The 20,797-nt window shown below is 45.0% G+C and overlaps 1 protein-coding gene across 2 annotated transcripts in view; it reads right to left on the bottom strand.

Moving 5' to 3' along the window:
* SIM2 (SIM bHLH transcription factor 2) overlaps nt 1-20,797 on the bottom strand; it is a 63,601-nt gene that overhangs the window by 2,183 nt on the left and 40,621 nt on the right. Inside the window, exons 6-11 of one of the 2 annotated variants that reach the window (XM_071430130.1) lie at nt 20,054-20,253; nt 16,095-16,201; nt 8,691-8,838; nt 7,077-7,245; nt 5,903-6,311; nt 1,760-1,785 (exon numbers count right to left, since the gene is read on the bottom strand). In XM_071430130.1, coding sequence (XP_071286231.1) covers nt 1,760-1,785; nt 5,903-6,311; nt 7,077-7,245; nt 8,691-8,838; nt 16,095-16,201; nt 20,054-20,253 — 1,059 coding nt within the window. The remainder of the gene's footprint in view (nt 1-1,759; nt 1,786-5,902; nt 6,312-7,076; nt 7,246-8,690; nt 8,839-16,094; nt 16,202-20,053; nt 20,254-20,797) is intronic. The other variant, XM_071430128.1, reaches the window with a different exon arrangement.

Genomic DNA, 20,797 nt, shown 5'->3' with positions numbered 1-20,797 from the left:
ATCTGGTTCCAATTTCTTCTTCACCCTCCTAGAAACAATAACCTTTCAAGTTATTCTTTCCCTTTTCTATGTATACATTTTGTCACAAGAAGGAGAAGCTGAAGGAAGCTGAGTTCTCACCAGCTGGTGAAAAATGGCCCTTTCAGATCACAAATCCAGCCAGGGTTCAGCCATGTGCAGTGCTCAGATTTTAACTCCACATTTGGTGTTTTTATTGTGAAATAAATATAGATGCTGAGAGCTACTGGCATATAAATAATATGGTTTATTGATCAGGTGTTCTGGGTTTAGGTGTCCACAAGAGGGATGGATTGTGTCCTCCTGCAGGTTGGAGTATTTTCAATTTATGGCTCTCCTTTAATCTCTGAACAAAATATTTTCCTTCTCCATTTCTAGAGCCCAAGAGAACCTGGAAGAAGCTGAGGCACCGCAGCCACCAGCTGGCCCCTGCCTTGTCACCTTTAATTGTGTAATCTCCAATCCTGCCGGGCTGAGGATGAACCACCAGGCTGTAAATCCCAGAATGGTTTGGGTTGGGAAGGACCTCAAAGCCCACCCAGTGCCAGCCCTGCCATGGCAGGGACACCTCCCACTGTCCCAGTGTCCAACCTGGCCTTGGGCACTGCCAAGGATCCAGGGGCAGCCCCAGCTTCACCCGTGCCAGGGTCTCACCACCCTCTGAGCAAAACATTTCTTCCCAGTCTCTGGTCTGACCCTGCCCTGGGGCAGTTCAAAACCATTTTCCCTTGTCCTGTCGCTCTCTGCCCCTATAAAAAGTCCTTCTCCCTCCTTTTTATGAAACAAGGCAGAGATAGAACAGGTCTTGATACACCCCCTGCCCATGAAAAGATATTTTTTTAGATTATCTCAGTCTGTTCCTGTCCTGGTCTGAACCCTAATTTCAAATCACCCAAGGCATGGGCTGATCGTTCTCCATTATTCTCCCTCAAAAAAAACCAAAGGTGAGACAAAATGTCTCTTTGTCTCATGGGCAATCCCTTTGCAAAATGTCATTTCTTTCTTCCAGTAGGCACTGGTTAAACCTGGGGAGGTTTTTTTCCAGAGATTTTCTCCGTCTTTTTCCTCATTTCCTGAGTTTTGGCATGACTGGTGGCCCAGAGCTTCACACACGTAGCTCAGAAGGCCCAACAGCACCACTGAGTGACCAGCAGGTCCCGTGGTGCCCACAGCAGCAATTTCAAGGGTAAAAAGGAAACTTCTGACTAAAAACACAGTTGCCTTCACTGAAATGATTTTTTTTTTTTATGATGACTGGGCCAGCTGGGAAAGAGTGGAAGAAGCTTCAAAACCAGATCCTGAAGCAGAAACATCTGATTTGCAGGCAGACGTATCTGCTACGTGCTTCTCCAGAGCTTTGATGGCTTGGCACCATCATCCCCCAATCTCTGATCTCTCCAAAAGGAGCTATTTTCCATGGAGAAAAATGTCTTTGGCCCACGGGGTTTTTGGCAGCTGCTGCCCTGGATGTGATGTGGAATGGCCCTCGCCTCCAAGCCGGCTGCCAGATGTCAGAGTTGGCTTTGCCTTTGGATCGAAGATGATGATGCTAAGCAGATCCTCCCTGCTTTGAAGCTCCCTGGCTGTCAGTTCTCCAGTGAGCCACTGGAAAAAAGCAGCACTTGACAACCTAAGGCAGATCAGATGCAAAAAAAACCCCAAAAAAACCAAAAAACCAAAAAAAAAAAAGGGACTTCCAAAGGTTCAGAATTCAGCAAAAGTGCAACAGCACCTTTGAAACAAGGCTGGAAAAATTGGGTGGAAATCCTGTCTATAGGGGAACCTCTGTTTTCTTTTCCCCTTTTGCCCAGGCCTGAGTTTGACCATATTTTTTCCTTCAACACAAAGGGAACATGTATATATTTCCATTAAAAAAAAAAAATTATATATATATTTTTAAATACAACTCAAAGCGCTTTTGCAGAGAATTAATTGCAGCAAGCCAACTTTCATCAAATCCCCAATAGACATCCATAATAAATATCCATTAAAATGCATCAAAATGCTCAAAAAAGAACCCAAGTCTCCCAACTAAAAAAGAATCCAAATTTCCCAACTCCAGCAGCAAAACCTTCAGTGGAAGCAGCACCAGAAATAAGAACTGCTGGAATTGCAGCTCCATTTTCCTCCTGGTGGGGAAATGGTGATGTGGGATGAGATTGAAAAACAGCAGCAGTTCCTTGCAGTAAAAAATCCCTTTTCTATTGGGATTTGGAGGGTTTTACCCTATTCCTGCAGGTTTACTGGGGATAGGCAGGATTTACTTAAGTCTTTATCTTTATCCTCAAAATATGTCAGTTTTTGGGGAGGTTTTGCAGGTTTTTGGGGGGTTTTTGGCTTTTGTTTGCTTGTTTGGGGTCATTTTGGTCCTTTTTTGGTTTTTTGGGGTTTTCTTGTGGTTGTTTTGTTTTGTGTTTGTGTGTGTTTTTTACCCTATTCCTGCAGGTTTACTGGGGATAGGCAGGATTTACTTAAGTCTTTATCTTTATCCCCAAAATATGTCGGTTTTTGGGGAGGTTTTGCAGGTTTGGGGGGGGGGTTGGCTTTTGTTTGTTTGGGGTCTTTTGGTCCTTTTTTGGTTTTTTGGGGTTTTCTTGTGGTTTTTTTTTTGTTTTGTGTTTGTGTGTGGTTTTGGGTGGTTTTGGAGTTTTTTTTGGTTTTTTGAGCGTGGGGTTTTTGGTGGTGGTGGTGGTGGGGGATTTGTTTATTTTGGTTTGTTTTTCTTTTTTTTTTTTTTTTCCTTTTTACTTTTTTCCCCACAGCATCTTCAGAAAGGACAAAACCATTTCCTATTTTTGGTCCAAAACTCCTCCTTTTCCCCCACAGTCCACAGGAGCAACCAAAGGAAAGAGCAAATTAGAGGAGCACAGACTGAGGAAAGGATTTAACCTGCTCTGGGCTGTGAGCAGAGCTTCCCTCTTGCTCATTCTCAGCCTAACCACAGAAAAGTGAAATAAAATGCTCTGGCAGGGAGGGGAGCTCCATCATGGGTGAGGTCAAACCGTCCTGTGAAGGACAAAACCCCAGGCAGGAATTATTTGTTCTTCTGTGGGAAGCACATTTGGTGTCTGATTCCATCTCCTGTCTGATGCAGCAAGCTCAGCTTGAATGTCTTTGTATTTTAATATATTTGTATTTTAATATTCCCTTCGGGTCTTGGAGATCTACACCCATAAGTGAATAATGTCTTGATTTTGGTTTCCAAGATCCTACCTAAAATGGTACCCTTACGACTACCTAATTTTTTTATTTAAAATTTATTTTAATTTTTTAAAAATTATTTAAAATATTTTGATTTAAAATTTATTTTTGATTTTAAATTTCCACTACTGCTTCCTCCATTCCAAGAAATGAGGGTTTCCATCTGACTGCACAGCAGTACCTCAGTCCTCATCGGTGATTTTTAATTAATGAAAATTATGAATGCAGAGAGATGTGGATGGGATCCAAGGATTTGCTCTGGATTGGAATGTGATAAACTGGAATTCTGCTTAAAGGAGTTTAAGTTAAGGATTCCCTGGGAGTTCTGCAGCAGCTGAGCTGAATTCTGCCCTTGTTGGTGTTCTCTGACACTTTCAGATACACCTTAAATCACAAAAGAACTCCTATATTTAATAAGATTGAATAAACTCAGATGTGGTGAGGTTTTATTTATTTAAATTTTTTTTTTGCATATTTTTGTGACAGGTTTTTGTATCATTCTCACAGTTACTGAAAGTAAAGCAGGGAACAGGGGGGAAATCCAGGCCAACCAAGGCTGCTCTTGCTAAAATCAGCAGCAACCTGAAATCTCAGCAGAACTTCCAAGGCTCATTCATGAAAACAATTAAATTCAGAGTCGTGTTTGGCTTGAAGGGGAAGCTGGGTCAGGGGAGTAATTAATGCTATTAATTGAGTTATTATTACTCGACACCATCCCAAAATAGCCTGAATTGCCAGAGTCTGGTTTGTCCAAATATTTTTGTTTCTTTAGCTGATTAACATTGTTCCTTGCCCTCACAACTTGACTCAGTTTCATTTTGGAGCTGGGGCAGCTGTGAGATCAGGAGTGTTTGAAATGAGAGAGAAATCTCTGCCAAAACCACTGCAAGAAACCCTGTTCTGGTGGAACACAGTGGGAATAAACAAGCTGGACAGATGATCCTCAGAATTCCCTTCCAACCCTAATTATTCCCTGATTCTGTGATTAGAGGGTATTTTGAGCATCTTTACATTTGGTTGTGTTATAATTTTTCAAGGTTATTTCTTACAGAGAAGTCAATGCCTTTCCTCAAAAAATTTCTATCCCTGACCAACTGCACAGTGAAATAATGCAGGTGATGGGAGGCATTTTCAAATTCACAATTATTATAAAAAGTAAAACAGAATTATTACTCTGTAAGGTAATAATTTATTTTTTTTTAATTTTTTATTTTAATTTTTTTAAAATTTTTTAAATTTTTTTTTTATTTAATTTTTATATATATATTTTTATTTTAATAATTTCCTTTCTCAGCACAAAGCCACATTCAGAGTGGCTTTGTGCTGAGAAAGGAAAAGCTTCAATTTTTATGGGAATAGATGGTGTTTATTTTAATTTCTGTGTTAAAATTACCAAAAATTACTGTGGAGGTCAAGTTTCAATCTGGCTTCAGTTGTGACTTACCTGAGAAATTCCACTTAAATAACTCTGAGAGTACAAAACAAGAGGCTAAACTGTGCCAGTACTGAAGGAAAAGATATCCTGTGCTGCTCTAAAAGTGATTTTTGTGAGAGCATGTTGTCACCTGAAGCTTTGATAATATTCCCAGTCCAGTGCTGATGGAAACGGGAAGAAGGAACATTGGGAATACCATAAATATAATGATTGTTACACTTCACTGCCTCTGATTTTCTGTCTTTCCTAAACTGAAGCCTCAGGATTTCAGCTTTTCTATTTTTCCAATCCTGCACTGCCTTAGTGCATGACTCTAAACTCCTTATAAAGTGTCAGTTCCTGTCTCCACATTTTGGTCAGACAGAACAATCCCCCTAGGCCTGAGATCCAAGGACACCCTACAGCCTCAGGCCCTGAAAATACAAACAAAAGTGAATTGGGAGGAGCAAACTGGGGGTTAAATGACTTCATTACCTGAAGCTGTAATTGGAGAATTAACCCCTGATATGTAAATGGACCAAACTGATAATTGTGTGAAACACTGGTGACCATTGTCCAGCTTGGGTGAGGCCTCTGGAGGCTTCTGAGTGCCCCAGGTGTGTCTGTGGAGCCTTTAATAAATACCTGCTCTTATTCTCTTAATCTTGTCTAGCCTCTGTTCTAGGGAGCCACTCACAGAATCCCAGAATCCCTGGGTTGGAAGAGACCTTCAAGGCCATCGAGTCCAGCCCAGCCCCAACCCCTCAACTGAACCCTGGCACCCAGTGCCACATCCAGGCTTTGTTAAACACACCCAGGCATGGGGACTCCACCACCTCCCTGGGCAGCCATTCCAGAACTTTCTCACCCTTGCTGGAAAAACCTTTTCCCTGCTCTCCAGCCTGGATTTCCCTTGGTGCAGCTGGAGGCTGTGTGCTCTGGTTGTGTCAGTGCTGCTGGAGAAAGAGCCCAGGGCCAGCTGAGCCCAGGCCCCTTTCAGGAGCTGTGCAGAGTGAGGAGGGCAGCCCTGAGTCTCCTTTGCTCCAGGCTGAGCACCCCCAGCTCCCTCAGGGCTTCCTCACAGGGTTTGTGTTCCCAGCCCCTCTCCAGCCTCCTTGGCCCCTCTGCATGTGTTCCAGCATCCCAATGTCCTTCCCAAACTGAGGGAGGGGATCCAAGGCACCAAAACCGTTTTTCAAACCGCGAACACAAATCCTCCCCATCCACCGCACGGCCCAGCTTTTTCTCCTGGCTCAGAGCGACACCCACCTTCATAACTCTGTGCAAGGTTGTGCCTGATGATGTTCACTGGCTGCTCAGGAAGGCTTTTGGAGGGTGACTGGCTGCTGGGAACCAGGGAGTTGGTGTAGTGCCACTGGCACTCGCCGTTGGTCTGCAGCGCGCCCAGGAAGAACCGCGCCACCTCGCAGGGCGCCCCTTGGGCCTGCCCGAACTTTGCAGGCAGCATTTGCTTCTTGCCACTGAAGACGTGGGAATCCACAGGGAAGTGTCCATAGTGGTAGGAGAAGGGCAGGCTGTAGGGAGGGGCGTACAGGAGCTCGCTGCTCTCTGAATGGAAGTTCTGTTCCTGAAGGGCGGCGGCACTGGCGGCGGGGCTGGAGCGCCAGCTCCCCACCTGGCTGCATTCCAGTTTGTCTGCTTGGAACGAGCTGTATTGCTGAGGGAAAGAGGGGGAAAAGAGCAGGGAAGAGAGTTAAAGGAGGAACTTTTGTAGGAAAGTACAGGACATGTCAGACAGGCACCAGAGCTGGGCCTCGCTGGCTCAAGGCACGGACTGAGCGCTGTGTCTGAAGTTCCCCTCTTTGCGACTTCGCCTTCACATGGGAACAAAAAATCTGCTTTGATCTGATAATTTTGGCAGTTCAGTTTTACAGAATCACAGGATTAAGTTTGGAAAAGCCCTCCCAGTTCATGGAGTCCCAGCTGTGCCCGATGCCCTCCTTGTCCCCAGCCCAGAGCTCTGAGTGCCACCTCCAGGGGACACCTCCCAGAATGGGGATTCCAAACCTCCCTGGGCAGCTCTTCCCAAGGCCTGAGCACCTTTTCCAGGAAGAAATTCCTGCTATATCAAGAACTCCACACACCCACAGTAAATGACACACATCCTACACCAGCACAGATTTTCACAGCACAATTCCAAGTACAGGATTTTCTTCTTTTTGCCAAGAAAGGACGTGGTAGTTGAAGTGCCTCACACACTCCATATGCCAAAGGTTTTACATCACTTGCCAGAGCTGCTTTGTGCTACCTGTACTTTCCACCCCAAGGAAAAAGGATCTAATTTTATCCTGATTTATGAGGGATTTCCTGGGTTGACAATCCTATAGTCTGTTTTATAGTAAATTCAGTCCTGGATTATCTCTACACTGTCCCAAGAACTCAGTGAGAACAACTGGTAATTAAATATTGCTGAAAAATTTACCTGTGGTGGGTAAGGTGTTGTTCTGAGTTTTGCCTTCATTTTATTACTTTTGGGTTTTACTATTTTCCTTGTTTCCTGCGAGGTAGGTACTGAGTTTCTGCATGAAAACTGTGACTTGGAAATGGTAACCTGGTCCAGTGACAACTGAAGTTCCTTGTACTCAATATCTCTGCAAAAGAACAGCCCAGTAAATTAAAAACACAGGAAAATCCAAACTAACTCCTGTAAAAATACATGTTAGCATTCACAAGGCCTGAGTTTTCACTCTTCCAAGATTTTCACTGAGTCTGGGGAAGTCAGGAGGCAGAGGATCTTATGGGATGACCTCATTCCCATGCAAGTCTATTAAAAAATTCCACTGGGAACCACATAAACACCTTTGGATGAAGTGTACCCTCTCTCTGAGCCTGAGCTGTATCATCTTCCCTCAGCCATCCCTGGCTCCCTGTGGTTTGGAACCATGGAAAGGCAGAGATCAACTAATCTGTCTCCTGCTCAGCCAGGAATTGGTCTCTGCCCTGAGGAAAGGAAAAGGAGCAATGTTCCTCCCCTGCCAGCAGTGTGTGATTGTAACTAAACCACACAAGCTGCAAGGTTGGTTTTGATCAAAAAATCACAGAATACTCAACTTTGGAAGAGATCTTCAAGCTCATTCAGTCCCACCATTACCCGGCACCACCAGCATCACCCCAAGGGCCTCATCCAGACTACTCCTGAATAATTCCAGAGAGAGTGACTCCAAACTTCCCTGGGCAGCTCAGCCCAAGGCCTGACCACTCTTTCAAAGGAAAAAACCCTTCTAATCTCCAATCTGAACCTGTCCTGACAAAATTAAGGCCATTTCCTCTCCTCCTTTCCCTTGGGACACGGCAGCAGAGCCTGACCCCCCCTCACTGCCTGTGACCGTGGTCACAAGGGTTTTCAGGATGAAGAAGAGATGAGAATGTTGACTCCATGATCAGAAGGCTTGATTTATTATTTTATGATATTTGTTACATTAAGACTATACTAAAAAGAAATAGAAAGGGAAAGTTTTCTTCAGAAGCTAGCTAAGCTAAGAATAGACAAGAATGAATAACAAAGATCTGTGTCTCAGACAGAGCAAGAGCCAGCTCTGCCATGAGTGGTCAAGAAATCCAAACACCCACAGGAGACCAATCCCAGGTCTACCTGTTGCATTCCACAGCAGCAGATAACCATTGGTTACTTCTGGTTGCTGAAACTGCAGCTTCTCACAAGGAAAAATCCTAAGAAAGGATTTTTCATGAAAGATGTCTGTGACAACTGCCCCTCCTGTCAGGAGTTGTGCAGAGCAGTGAGGTCCCCCCTGAGCCTCCTTTTCTCCAGGCTGAGCCCCCCCAGCTCTTTCATGAGATATTTCCCAGCCCCTTCACCACCTCCATTGCCCTTCCCTGGACAAGATGAAGATCTAGATAATAATAATAATTAACACAAAAACATTTTCTCTCAGCTAAAGAGATGAGACCGCACAGAGAAAGCCGCAACATGCAAGCACAGAACACCGGATGGCACAAGCCAAGAAACCCTGGCAGATTTAATCCTTAATGAGTCAATTAGTGAGAACAGGTAATGGTACAAAGTATTTGGACTTACGTAAGGACATAATTGACACTCACTATGCAGTGAGGCCGTGACGAACGGCTGTTGTGCACGATGGTGGCGTAGCTCTGCACCCACACCCAGCCTCCCTGCTTGGACAGCAGCCGGTAGTACTTGGTGGTCACTTGGCCTTTCACCAGCACTGGGAACACAAGAAAAAGAAATATTTTTTTTAAATTCACATTTTTTTGGAGTCATGACCTCTTCCTGGAGAGGTTTATTTGCAAGGCAAGTGCTTTTCTCCCTCGCGGAATCACAGAATTAATGATGTTGGAAAAAACCTTTCAGATTTCTGAGTCCAGCCTATGTTCTAACACTCTCCTTCCTCTTCCTCCCAATTAACTTTAAATAATCCCCTACAAAATTACCTATCCTGCCCCTTTCTATAGATTCATTATTATTTATATAAAATTTGAAGAGTCCTAAGTTTGTCCAACCTATGTTCTAACACTCTCCTTCCTTTTCCTCCCAATTAACTTTAAATAACTGCCTACAAAATTACCTATCATGCCCCTTCCTATAGATTCATTATTATTTATATGAAATTTGAAGAGTCCTAAGTTTGTCCAACCTATGTTCTAACACTCTCCTTCCTCCCAATTAACTTTAAATAACTGCCTACAAAATTACCTATCATGCCCCTTCCTATAGATTTATTATTATTTATATAAAATTTGAAGAGTCCTAAGTTTGCCCAACCTATGTTCTAACACTCTCCTTCCTCTTCCTATGTCCAATCTATGTCCTAACACCTTCCTTCCTCTTCCTCCCAACTAACTTTAAATAACCACCTACAAAATTACCTATCTTGCCCCTTTCTATAGATTCATAACACCACATTATTATTTCTAGAAAATTTGAAGAGTCCTAAGTTTTGTCTTCCTTCTTCTCTGGGTCACCTATGGTCGCATTCTTCACAAACACTGCTTTAAAATTTCTAACAGTAAAAGAAAAGTTCAAGGCAGCAAAAATATTTTAAAATGGACACAATTCTTCTGAAAGAAAGAGAGAAAATGGTCCCAAATTGCACCAGGGGATGTTGAGGTTGGAGATTGGAAAAGAAAATTTCCCTGGCAGAGTGGTCAGGCCTTGGGCTGAGCTGCCCAGGGAGGTTTGGGGGTGCTCAGGAGGAGTCTGGATGTGGCCTTGGGGACAGGGTTTGGGGTGAGGACTGCATGACCCTGAAGGTCTCTTCCAGCCCTAAGGATTCTGTGATTTTGAGATTTTTTTCCAGATTAGTTGGAAGCACTTCTCTCATAGCTTGACAGATTATCATGTATTTTATTCTGTGGGGTTTTTTTTCCTCTGTTATCATGAAGGTTGATTTTAAAGGGTAAAATTAAAAAACTTTTTGATTGTGAAGCATCCAAACAAAGACAATTTATTTAAAGACAAGGACAGAGAGGGGAATCAGATATCTGATAAATTCACCAGCCATGTAATCCTCCCTGAGCTATTCTGGATCCTCTGTGAACAAGGATATTTTGGCAGGAGGCTGTGCTGTAACAGGAGTTGTGCAGCATCTCTAAATATTAAATCCAACCACAAATATTTCTGGTTCAGTGCCAGGCCTTTATCTCAGGATTCACTAGAAGATAATGCCCAGCCTTTGAAGCTGGTTCTTCTCTTGTGTGGCCTTGGATCATTCCTCTGGAAACTCCATCCTCTTTCTCTCCTATCCAGTTATTAATTGTAAATCAGGGAATCATGGGCTGAGCTCGCTGCACAAATTGTGTTCAAAAAAAGTGGCCAATGGCAGAAATTCCTTTATATAAATATAATTAAGAAAAGGAATCTAAACCTTCTCTCTGTCATTTTAAAACCATTCCCCTTGTCCTGTCACTTTTTTCTGTCACTGACAGAACCAGAGCACACAGCCTCGAGCTGCACCAAGGGAAATCCAGGTTGGAGAGCAGGGAAAAGGTTTTTCCAGCAAGGGTGAGAAAGTTCTGGAATGGCTGCCCGGGGAGGTGGTGGAGTCCCCATGCCTGGGTGTGTTTAACAAAGCCTGGATGTGGCACTGGGTGCCAGGGTTCAGTTGAGGGGTTGGGGCTGGGCTGGACTCGATGGCCTTGAAGGTCTCTCCCAAACCAGGGATTCTGGGAATTCTGGGAATTTTGCCCATATAAAAAAATCTCTCTCCTTCATTTTCATCCATTTCCTTGTGGTTCTGGAAGACTCAGTGAGGTTTCCCAAGGTCTGGAGCACATGGGCCACCTCTCTGGGCTACCTCCTCTCTTACCCATCGCACATCCCAACATATTTAAACTTTCCTTCAATTCCAGTTTATCTCCCAAAGAAAATCAGGCTCTTACAAAATTGACAGCTCTTTCTGGAAGTATCAATTCTTCCATTTTAGGATGAGGTACCTGTGTGTTCAGAAGGCAACAAAATGAACACCTAAAACTGTCTGCAGCTCTGACCTCTACTCCCTGGCACAGGGACAGCACCCAGGGAGCAGCTGGAGCTGGGCCTGGAGGGATTTAGGTTGGATTTTAGGGCAAGGTTCTTGGCCAGAGGGTGCTGGCACTGCCCAGGCTGCCCAGGGAATGGGCACGGCCCCGAGGCTGCCACAGCTCCAGGAGCCTTTGGCCAGCGCTGCCAGGGATGCCCAGGCTGGGCTTGCTGGGCTCTGGGCAGGGCAGGGCTGGCACTGGGGGATCCCTGGGGGTTTATTCCCACTCAGGATATCCCATCATTCCATGATCCTGCAGAACATTCAAAACCCCACCCTCCATGATGGTCACCAAGCCATTGCTATCTGGGGTTTCAAATCTCTCTTAGCTATCAGCGTTTTGCCTCACTCTTGTTGATGTTCCTTCCACTCCTACATTTCTACATGGAATTCCTTATGGGAGGAGGGTGTGCATGATTTAAAAAAAATCATGAGGAGTGTGTTTCTAAGTATGTAAACACACCTAGAAAATATAAAGACATTTGTATTTTTAAGTGCAATTCATCACTGCAAGTTGAAAGTCATGGAGTGGCTACTCAAAGATTCTATTCTAAAAATATTAATAATTGTCTCTATGCCACAGTTTTACTATTTCTGAGTGTTCTATAATTGTGGGTGCTGCTCTGTAGTTGTGCTGCCCCATCCCTGGAAGTGTCCAAGATTGGGTTGGACAAGGTTTGGAGCAAAGTGGGACAGTGGAAGGTGTCCCTGCCATGGCAGGGCATTGGAATGAGATGATCTTCAAGATCCCTTCCAACCCAAACCATTCTGTGCTTTTATGATTTGATGATTCATTCTGAAATCCAAATGGTCCCGTTCCAGGAAATGATCCTTACATTTCAGCACAGGCCATGTAACAGGTAATGTTTGGAATGTGGTCTGGGCTTTCAGAACTAGCTCTTTGTGCTGGTTTAATGAGCACATTTTCCTTGAGTTCGAAATGCTTTGCTACACTCAGTCTTCCTAAAGAGAAATTAATGCTGTCATGGATCACTAACTATAGCAAAGTTCTTCCGTGTGCTTTGGGACTTGTTTTGGCTTTCCTCCTCTCTCACTGATTTTTTTTTAAATCCCTCTTTTAGCTCTGCAGTTAAGACAGTGTTTGAAAAGATGTGAAAACCACTGAGGGCTACAGCGTTCAGCTTTCCTTCCTAATTATATGGATTAACCAGTATTTCTCTGGGGACGGGGGAGGATTTTGTGTCTCCTGATTTTTTAGTAATCTGGGGAAAGTCTGACCTTGGCTGAGGGACAGCAAGTGAGACAGGGAGTGAGCTCAGCTTCCATCTGGCTCTGTGCTCAGCTGCCCTGTTTGATGCTGAAAAGGAAACCTCAGGAATGGGAGTGAGGCAAATCCACCACCCAGACAATCTGTGCAGGCTCAGACTTCTTGGTGGCCTCTGCTGCAGCCCAAGGGGGAGGATCCTGTGGCTTTCTCCTCTGGATGTGCCCTCTGTGACTGGGTGTTCCAGGGCTCTGGCTCGCTCCTGGTTTCACAGGGAGGCTGGGAAAGGCTCTGGGCTGTCAGACAGGACTATTTCAAAAGGCTCCACCAGGCTCCCGGGCGTGTGGCTGGGAGTTCCCAGGCTGCACTGGAGGATGCCACTGCAAGAAATGGATTTCTTGGCTCCACACTGGCAGCAGATCCTGGTTTAGCTGTCCTGGCATGTCAAGGGCACGGCCCCTGGGCAAGGCACAGTGCCCAGCAAACTCCTGTTTTCTTTTCAGACCTCTGAAAATCTGGTGCTGCTCTGCCAGGAGGTTTGAGTGCTGGCAAAGCAGGGGCAGACCCAGCACCAGAGATGGTGGAACTGAGCTTTTCTGTGAAATAACCCTACAAAAACACAGGGTGACTTCCAGGGAGCAAGAGAAGGGCTTGGTGAGGACACCAGCTGGGCTGGGTACAGAGACCTGAACCCTGTTCAAGTTCCTGTGGGAAGAGCAGGGATGCTGCAACGTGTGGGATGCCCCAAACCCCCCTTAAAATGGTACAAACAAAGGGATTCCTCTGAGAGCACAAAGATATTTTGTCTGCACTGGAACTCTGTCCTGTGTTTTGGAGTGCAGGATCCTCGGGCAGGGCCTCCTTATTTGTGTGGCCACATTTCAGGGCAAACACTGTGAGTATGAAAGGGGTTCTGGGAATAACACAGCTTCAAACACCACAAGTGTTTTCCTGGAGCTGGAAGCCAATCAAATGCTTCAAGCAGGAAACTCTCTTTGCTGCCAGCACACCTTAGGCAAATATTCACATCTACATTTCCCTCCTAGCTTGGTGTTCTTGTTCTGTCCCTCCTAACTTGTTCCCCTCACTGTTTCCTTTGTTTTATTCCTTGTGCTGCCTCACTCTGAGTTCAGCTGCTTCAGGGCTTCAGTTTGGGATTTTTTTCCTCTTAAAAAAAGCAAATGGTTATCCTAGTTTAGGGTTGCTTTTTTTTTTTTTCCCCTTAATACCCTTATTAGGTGTAAGATGTTTCTCTTTGGATTTCTGCATCAGGTGACACTTCATCATCAGATTGCTTTATAGAATGGTACAACAAACCTGCCAACCTTTCACTGCTCATGTTCCTGAGACATTTGCTGATGGATGCTGGGGGAGCTCTCACAGTGCTCCCCAGAGGGACTTTGTGCACTTTACATCTGGTTTAATAATTCCCATTACCTGGTATTCCAACCATGACCCTGCACTGTTCCCACTGCTGCCCAAGCATTACTCATTATTTTCTGCTTCTTGGGATTTATCTGCTTTCATAAATTCCTATGCATGGCTCCCATTTTTCTTCTGTTTTTAAAGTTTACAGTAATTTATCTTTAATCTACAGAACTGCTCTTAGTATCCTATTTGGCTGAGGGATTTTTTTTTCCTTGTGGAAGGATGTGGTGGGTAATTCAGTGAACATGATTTGTCTCTTCATTTAAAACTCCAGTCGTACATGGATCAAACTGGCAGCCACAGAATTATCCATCCTGCTACTCTAAAGTGGAAAACTGTTTTTCCAGAGGTGATTGTGGCTGTGGTGGCATCATCTCCATGCTGGTTGATGAAGGTATTTCAAACAGTCTGGTGGAAACAACTGAGTTCATTCTGAACCGGTCAACAGCCACATCCACATGCAGATGTCACCGCTACAGGGAGGGCGTCCCTGACAGGATTTTCCATGTGCCCTGGTCATCCTTTTTTCCAGTTCTCAGCAGCCCAGAGTGTTCAGTAATGTTTTGGTAAATCTGACCTTGCTGTTCAAGCTCAGATTTTGCTTTCCCAGGTGTAGCACACCCTGCCCCTGGCGGAATTCAGCACTCGCGATTTCAGCTTGGACTCGCCAAACACAGTTACAACCTCCTTGGTACTCCAGATCCTCACCAGTAGCACACACTAAGAGAAGAAGGAAGCCTAAAAGAAGGATTTGACTCTGGCTGCTTCCAGCCTACAGGAGCAATCTGGAAAAAAAATTCCCTGACATTGGTTTTTGGATGTCATCTTTGCCTCGTATGGGTTGCAGCAAACGGAGCCAAATCCAGAGTTCAGCCATTCCCTCAATTTGCTTTTCAAATTAATGTGCTACTGAATGAGCTCCTTCCCAGATCCAGATGTTTGAAGATATGATTAGTTACTCTGTTGGAAGATGGGAAATTATTAAATGTGTCATTTTTTTCCTGACAATCCATTCTCTGAACCTCATCCACATGCTACTAATGAATGTCCCTCCAAGGAGTTTTTGGGATTGCATTCCCTTCAAACACAGGATGATTATTACTAACATATTTCAGAGGAATGCAGAGCTGCTGCATATTTTTGTTTTAACAGCAGAGGCTAGTGAAGTTCAGATTTTCCCCTCTCATTTACTTGCTCCTTAGGTTTTCTTTTCCTTCACACAATCACCATCCAGAATTAATTCCAAATATTCAAAATAGCCTGGATCCCCTAAGTACAAAAACTGGCCAGATAAGTTGCTTTGGGTGTTGTTTTTTTTTCTTTTCGGAAGCCCAGCATATCGAGCTGTATTTACACAATTAATGGTTTCCTTAAGTCATAGCCAAGAACTTTTGAAAATCTGTCTCCAGTCAAGATTTGGAAAAGATTTTGGATTTTTTTCTGCTTTCCAGCATGCTGCTTGTTGTCTGCAAAACTTCTCACTGTACTCAACGTATTCCATAGAATCTCAGAATGGTTTGGGTTGGAAAGGACCTTAAAGATGATCCCATTCCCACCCCTGCCATGGGACACTTCCCACTGTCCCAGGCTGCTCCAAGCCCCAGTGTCCAACCTGGCCTTGGATGCTTCCAGGGATGTGGAATCCACAACTTCCCTCTACTTTGGGCCCCTGCTCATTATCCTTCCCCCCAAAGCCTGGATTATTATTTTGGTGAGGAGAGTTTGACACCCGATAACTTGAAGTGTTCAGGTTCTTGGGCTGATAAATGACATCAGCCAGGCTTGCACCTGGATAACTCATGGAATCATGGAATCCCAGAGAGGTTTGGGTTGGAAGGACCCCAAAGATCATCTCACCCCACCCCTGCCATGGCAGGGACACCTCCCACTGTCCCAGGCTGCTCCAGCCCCAGGGTCCAACCTGGCCTTGGGCACTGCCAGGGATCCAGGGGCAGCCCCAGCTGCTCTGGGAATTCTATTCCAGGCCCTGCCCACCCTGCCAGGGAGGAAATTGTTCCTAATATCTGATCTAAACCTGTGATTTTTCAGTGTGAAGCCATTCCCTGGGTGCTGTCCCTGCATGCTCTGGAAATTGTCTCTCTCCAGCTTTCCTGGGGCTCCTGCAGGCCCTGCAAGGCCACCCTGAGCTCAGCCCAAAGCTTCTCCTGTGCAGGTGAACAATCCCAGCTGTGCCAGCCTTTCCTCCCAGCAGAGCTGCTCCATCCCTCTGCCCATCCTGGTGCTCTCCAGCAGCTCCAGGTCCCTCCCGTGCCCCAGCCCAGGCACTCACAGAGGTGGTGAGCGTATCGCAGGTGGAAAACGTCACAGCCGTGCACGTGGTGGTAGAGGGTTTTCTCTATCAGATCCTGGGGTTCATAGCCAGTTAATTCTGTCACCCTGGAAAAGGAAAAATCTGCAATAAACAAAACCTCGAGGAATATTCCGTTTCATTGACCCAGCATTTGGTTGTGGCAACAAATCAGCGCCTGAAAGCTGTGGGATGAAATGTTAGTTTTGGAAACAGAAACTTCACCTTTACAAGAAAAGAAACCCTTTCAGCCCAACCAAAGCAAGGTGCAGCTTTTCCCTGGTACACCCAGGCAGGAAAAAGAGCTCTTTTACTGATTTCCACCTTGGGCTTTTGCCACTGCCATGCAGGATCCTTTGCACAAAGTTCCACTCGAGGAGCTGCTCGTGAAACAATAAAACCTCTCTTGTGGGCTGCTGACACATTTTCATTTGCTTTTGCAGAGCTACAAGTGTAGAAGGTGTGTTGGGCCACATGTGATCAGTGCCTGGGAATAAATCCAGGCTGGTGCCTAACAGGAGAAAAAAGCAGGAGCTTATTCCAGCTGAGAATGTGGAAAGACAAGGAGGTGTGAAGACCACAGGGTGAGGAAAGGAAAGCTGAGGCAAGACTTCAAAAAAAGAAAAAAAATAAAAATCCCAGAAGTAGAAGAATGGAACGAATTCAAAACAGCAGCATCTCTGCAGATGTTAAAGAATCAAATTCAGGGTCAGACTTACACTGGGTCAGACATGAAGAGTCAAACTTCACGTTTCAAATGGACTTTTTTTAATTTAGTTGAGGAGAAAAAGTAGTCCTTAAAGTACAATGTGCCACTTGGCCAAACCGTGGTTTGTTCACGCAGGGTTGTGGGGGGGTTTGTGATGTCCTGAGTTTTCTTTGCCTCAAAAAGGCAGAGCAGTAAGGAATGTCCACATTAACAAGTGTCACACTCCCTTAGCAGGTGACAGTAAAATTGTCTCTGCTGAGGATCTTCTCCTGCAGCAGCAGAGGCATCTGCACATTTTAATTGCAGGAGTTTTACCAGCTCTGGCCTAGGCCTGTGGATTGAAATATTTATTAAAGCTGGAGTGTCCTAGGGTGTCTTGGAGGTTGTCCTCCAGTTTAGATCGAAGGAAGCCCAGTTTAAATTCCCCAAGCCTCTTCATGCCATGAACTGAGCAAGGATGGGCAGGACATGGACTTGCAAAGGGTGTTCCTGGTCTGAGCTTCACACTGGTGAGGGTGCACAGCACAGAGATAGCACAGGAGTGTCCACAGAAACGAGCAGGGGGTCCCAACCAATTCCTGTCATTGTAGGATTGATGATAATGCACATTTTGATTAGTTTTTAAAAAATTTTATGACAATTGTGCATCTTCTGTTCTCATGCTCTGACTCTAACCAGCCCAGTGGACCCCACAGAGGCTGAGGAGGTTCTGCTTGAGAGGGCTGAGGGCTTGGATTCTTCTGAAGGACAACAGCATCAAAATGCCTTTGAATAGATGCTTGTGTTCCTCCTCTGCAGTGTGTGCTCATCCCAAATCCTCACTGAAGCCAATCAGGAGCAGGAAATAATGGTGGAAGATCCTGCTCAGGTTTCAATTCTCCTTCTGACTTCAGTGCACTGAAAAGCAGGGTGGCAGCTCCATCCTGCCCCTTTGGTGAGTACAGACACTGCTCATCCTGTTAGTGTTCAGAAACACATAATCACATCAGTGATTATATGCAGGTGCTTTTATTCAGAGCTCTGGGTGTCAGGAGTGTTCACTCAAATCTGACTCCGACCATACATGCAAGGTGATCGTGGTTTTTATATTCTATCGTTATATAACTTTCATGTTAATTATTAAACTTATATTCTTCTATTGTATACATAGATTTCAGCTAAACATAGCCCCCTTAAATTTCCAACATAGTTTCTCATGATTCTTCTTATGATTATATAATGATTATATTTAATTACTAAACAATCACCACATCTAACAATTATATCATTTATCATACTGCTTATGCAGGTGCAGTGATCTGAGAAAACACAAAGCCTAAGATTTTCAGAGTTCTATCTTTAACATTTTCCAAGGCTCCACTATCAATCCAAACCCAACCAAAGCACCAAAAACACAGGCCAGGGGTTCAGGGGGGCATTTTCCCAAAGGTGCAGTCTCACTTTGAAGCTGGTGACACAAAAACCATCATTGACAGTTCCTAGGACGCCCAAATTTTGGAAAAGGTTGAATCTGGAAATAAACTCAGCTGGTTTACTTCCTTAACATCAAATTAATCTCTCAGGCAGCCTGGGCTCTCCAGGTAGGGCTGTGCAGGTGACAGGACACACAGAGCTCACCCCACTGATCAGTTCTGGTCTCCTGAGTCCTTCAAAGTCTTTTTAAACACCCTGGGAATGAATGCACCCCAAAAATCAGAGTGAGCAGCTCACTGTGGAGGGAAGTGACTGTCTTTTCCTTCTGGTGACTTCAGTGGATGAACTCCTGTGTGGTTTATGTTGTGTCAGGTGGCCAGAAAGGGATTTTGAGCTGCTCCTTCCCATGGTTTCATGCTGTCTGCTGTGACTGTTATGTCTCAAGATCCATTCCCTTGTATGGAAACCAGAACCAAGCCTGAAACCAGTCTTTTCTAACTCCTAACATGCCTCTGTTTTCAGCAAATACAGTTTGGTTTGCTCAGCTGGGAGAGCAAAAGGCTTTGGTGAAGCTCAATTCCCCTTCTTGTCCCGCGCGTGGATGACACCCATCTGCTCCTGGGTAAACACAGCTCTGCAACAGCTCTGGGTCTGTCCCTGCTCCTGTCAACACCCCTGCTTGTTCTGTGGCCTTTGAAGACACTTCTGTCTCCAGGCAGTTCCTCCCAGGCACATCATTTCCTTTCCCCCACATGCAGGGACGTGTTGCTGAACCCCTCGTGCTCCTTTGTAGCTGCGGCACGAAGCGACGCGTGCCAAAAAACGAGGAAGGGTTCCAGAAACAAGGAGCCCTTTGTGTCCCAGCAGCTGATGGAGCCACTGTCTCCTGGGCTGAGCACACAGAAAAGCCTCTTCTTGCGTGGTTGGCCTCCACTCTCTTGGGTAGAGAGGTTTTTCTCCCACATTCACTGCATGAATGTGTTCCCAGCAAATCCAGCCTGCCAGGGAAATGGGGGACCCACAGGAAAGGATTTTTGAAGAATTATCATCTTGTCAATACTTTGTGTATTTGGGATTTTCCCTTCCAGGTCTCCTGGACTGCACTGGACAAAGTATTGTGTCCTACAAGGTACTTGCTCCAAAATCAGAGAAATGAGTTTCAGTTCTGGTTCTGTGCTCATCTGAGCTCCATCAGCTGAAGTGGAGGCAGGGCTCTCCTTCCTCAGCTGTTTTTCCCAAAATTTTGTTCAAGAAGGTCCTGTTTTCATGTGTAGTAGCCAATGGAATTAATTTCCATTCTAACAACCCCATTATTAGTGTTGGTTTCATGGTTATAGCATTACACCAAAAGACAGAACCGCTGTTTCCTTACTGCATCCTAACTCTCTTTCCTTACTTCTCTCTCAAAAGCTTTCTGGATGATGCCAGCCAGTTGTTTGATCTCAGTATTCCACTTTTGGGGTTGTTTTTTTGGGGTTTTTTTGGTACATCCTCATTCCTTTTGCTGGCTTTGCATGATGAAATTTGTGTCCTTTCAGGTAAAAAAATGTTTCACTGCTCCTGTGATGAATCCTCACAACGAGAACCTTTCAGCTGACCCTAAAAGTGCAGGTAACTCCAGGTTAAATTGGACAGGCTCTTATTTCTTGGCATTCCAGACAAAGTTTGGTCTATCCAGCTGCCTGAAAGGCTTTGAAGGCTCTGACTTCCAGATCTAGCTTGGACCGCTGGATTTTTTTCCACGGATGTTTTGACCCGTTTGGAAACCGCTGCACGTAAACACATGAAAGCTGGGTGCTGAGATGAAAGAGCTGCTTACCTGGAATCGAGGAAAATCAGTTTTAAATCCAAGCTGGCTCTGAACATAAACATGTTGCTGTGGAGCTTGATCTCAGTGATTGCACTGGGAGGCAAAGACTGCCCCACGGCCACCAGCCCCACGATTTGGTAACAGGAGTCGTACAGGGACATGTCCAGCATGTACTGGCGGATCTTCAAGTAGCCACTGCAGTGGATCACCTGGAAAAAGGGGAAAACACCCTCAGGATCTGATGGAAAAGGCCCAAAGCTGCTGCCCACCCAGTCTCAATGAGGTTAGAAAGACACATAACTTGTTTTTATCTTCTTTTCTGCCTGGGTCAGGGTCGGGATTGAAAGAACTCGAGGCGGTATTTTGTGCTCAGACTCAGATGTTTATTAGTTCTTATTGCTATTACAGTCTTAAAAGTCGTGAGTTCTACAGCATTTCACTAAAAAGCTACAAAATGGCCCTGTATCTATCTCTACAAGGCCTTTGAGGGATAAACTGTCCAATTAACAAATGACACCTCAATTATTTTCACTTTTAACCCAATACCCAACCACCCGTGCCCACAATGGGGACTTTTTTATCCAATGACACAAAACCACCCAAACCCATGGAGGAGAAGGTGAAGAAGAAGGAGCAGCCTCCACCCCAAACCCTCCATCTTGCTTTCTCTCTATTCCTGTATTCTAAACCCTTAAAACTGAAACCAGTTTTTCCTAACTCCTAACATGCCTCTGTTTTCAGCAAATACAGTTT

The sequence above is a fragment of the Agelaius tricolor genome, unplaced genomic scaffold, assembly GCF_023055355.1.
Source record: "Agelaius tricolor isolate 1412-34295 unplaced genomic scaffold, bAgeTri1.0.p SCAF_7, whole genome shotgun sequence".
NCBI lineage: Eukaryota > Metazoa > Chordata > Aves > Passeriformes > Icteridae > Agelaius > Agelaius tricolor.
Note: the sequence above shows the minus strand (reverse complement) of the source record. Positions and strands in the feature narration are given on the sequence as shown.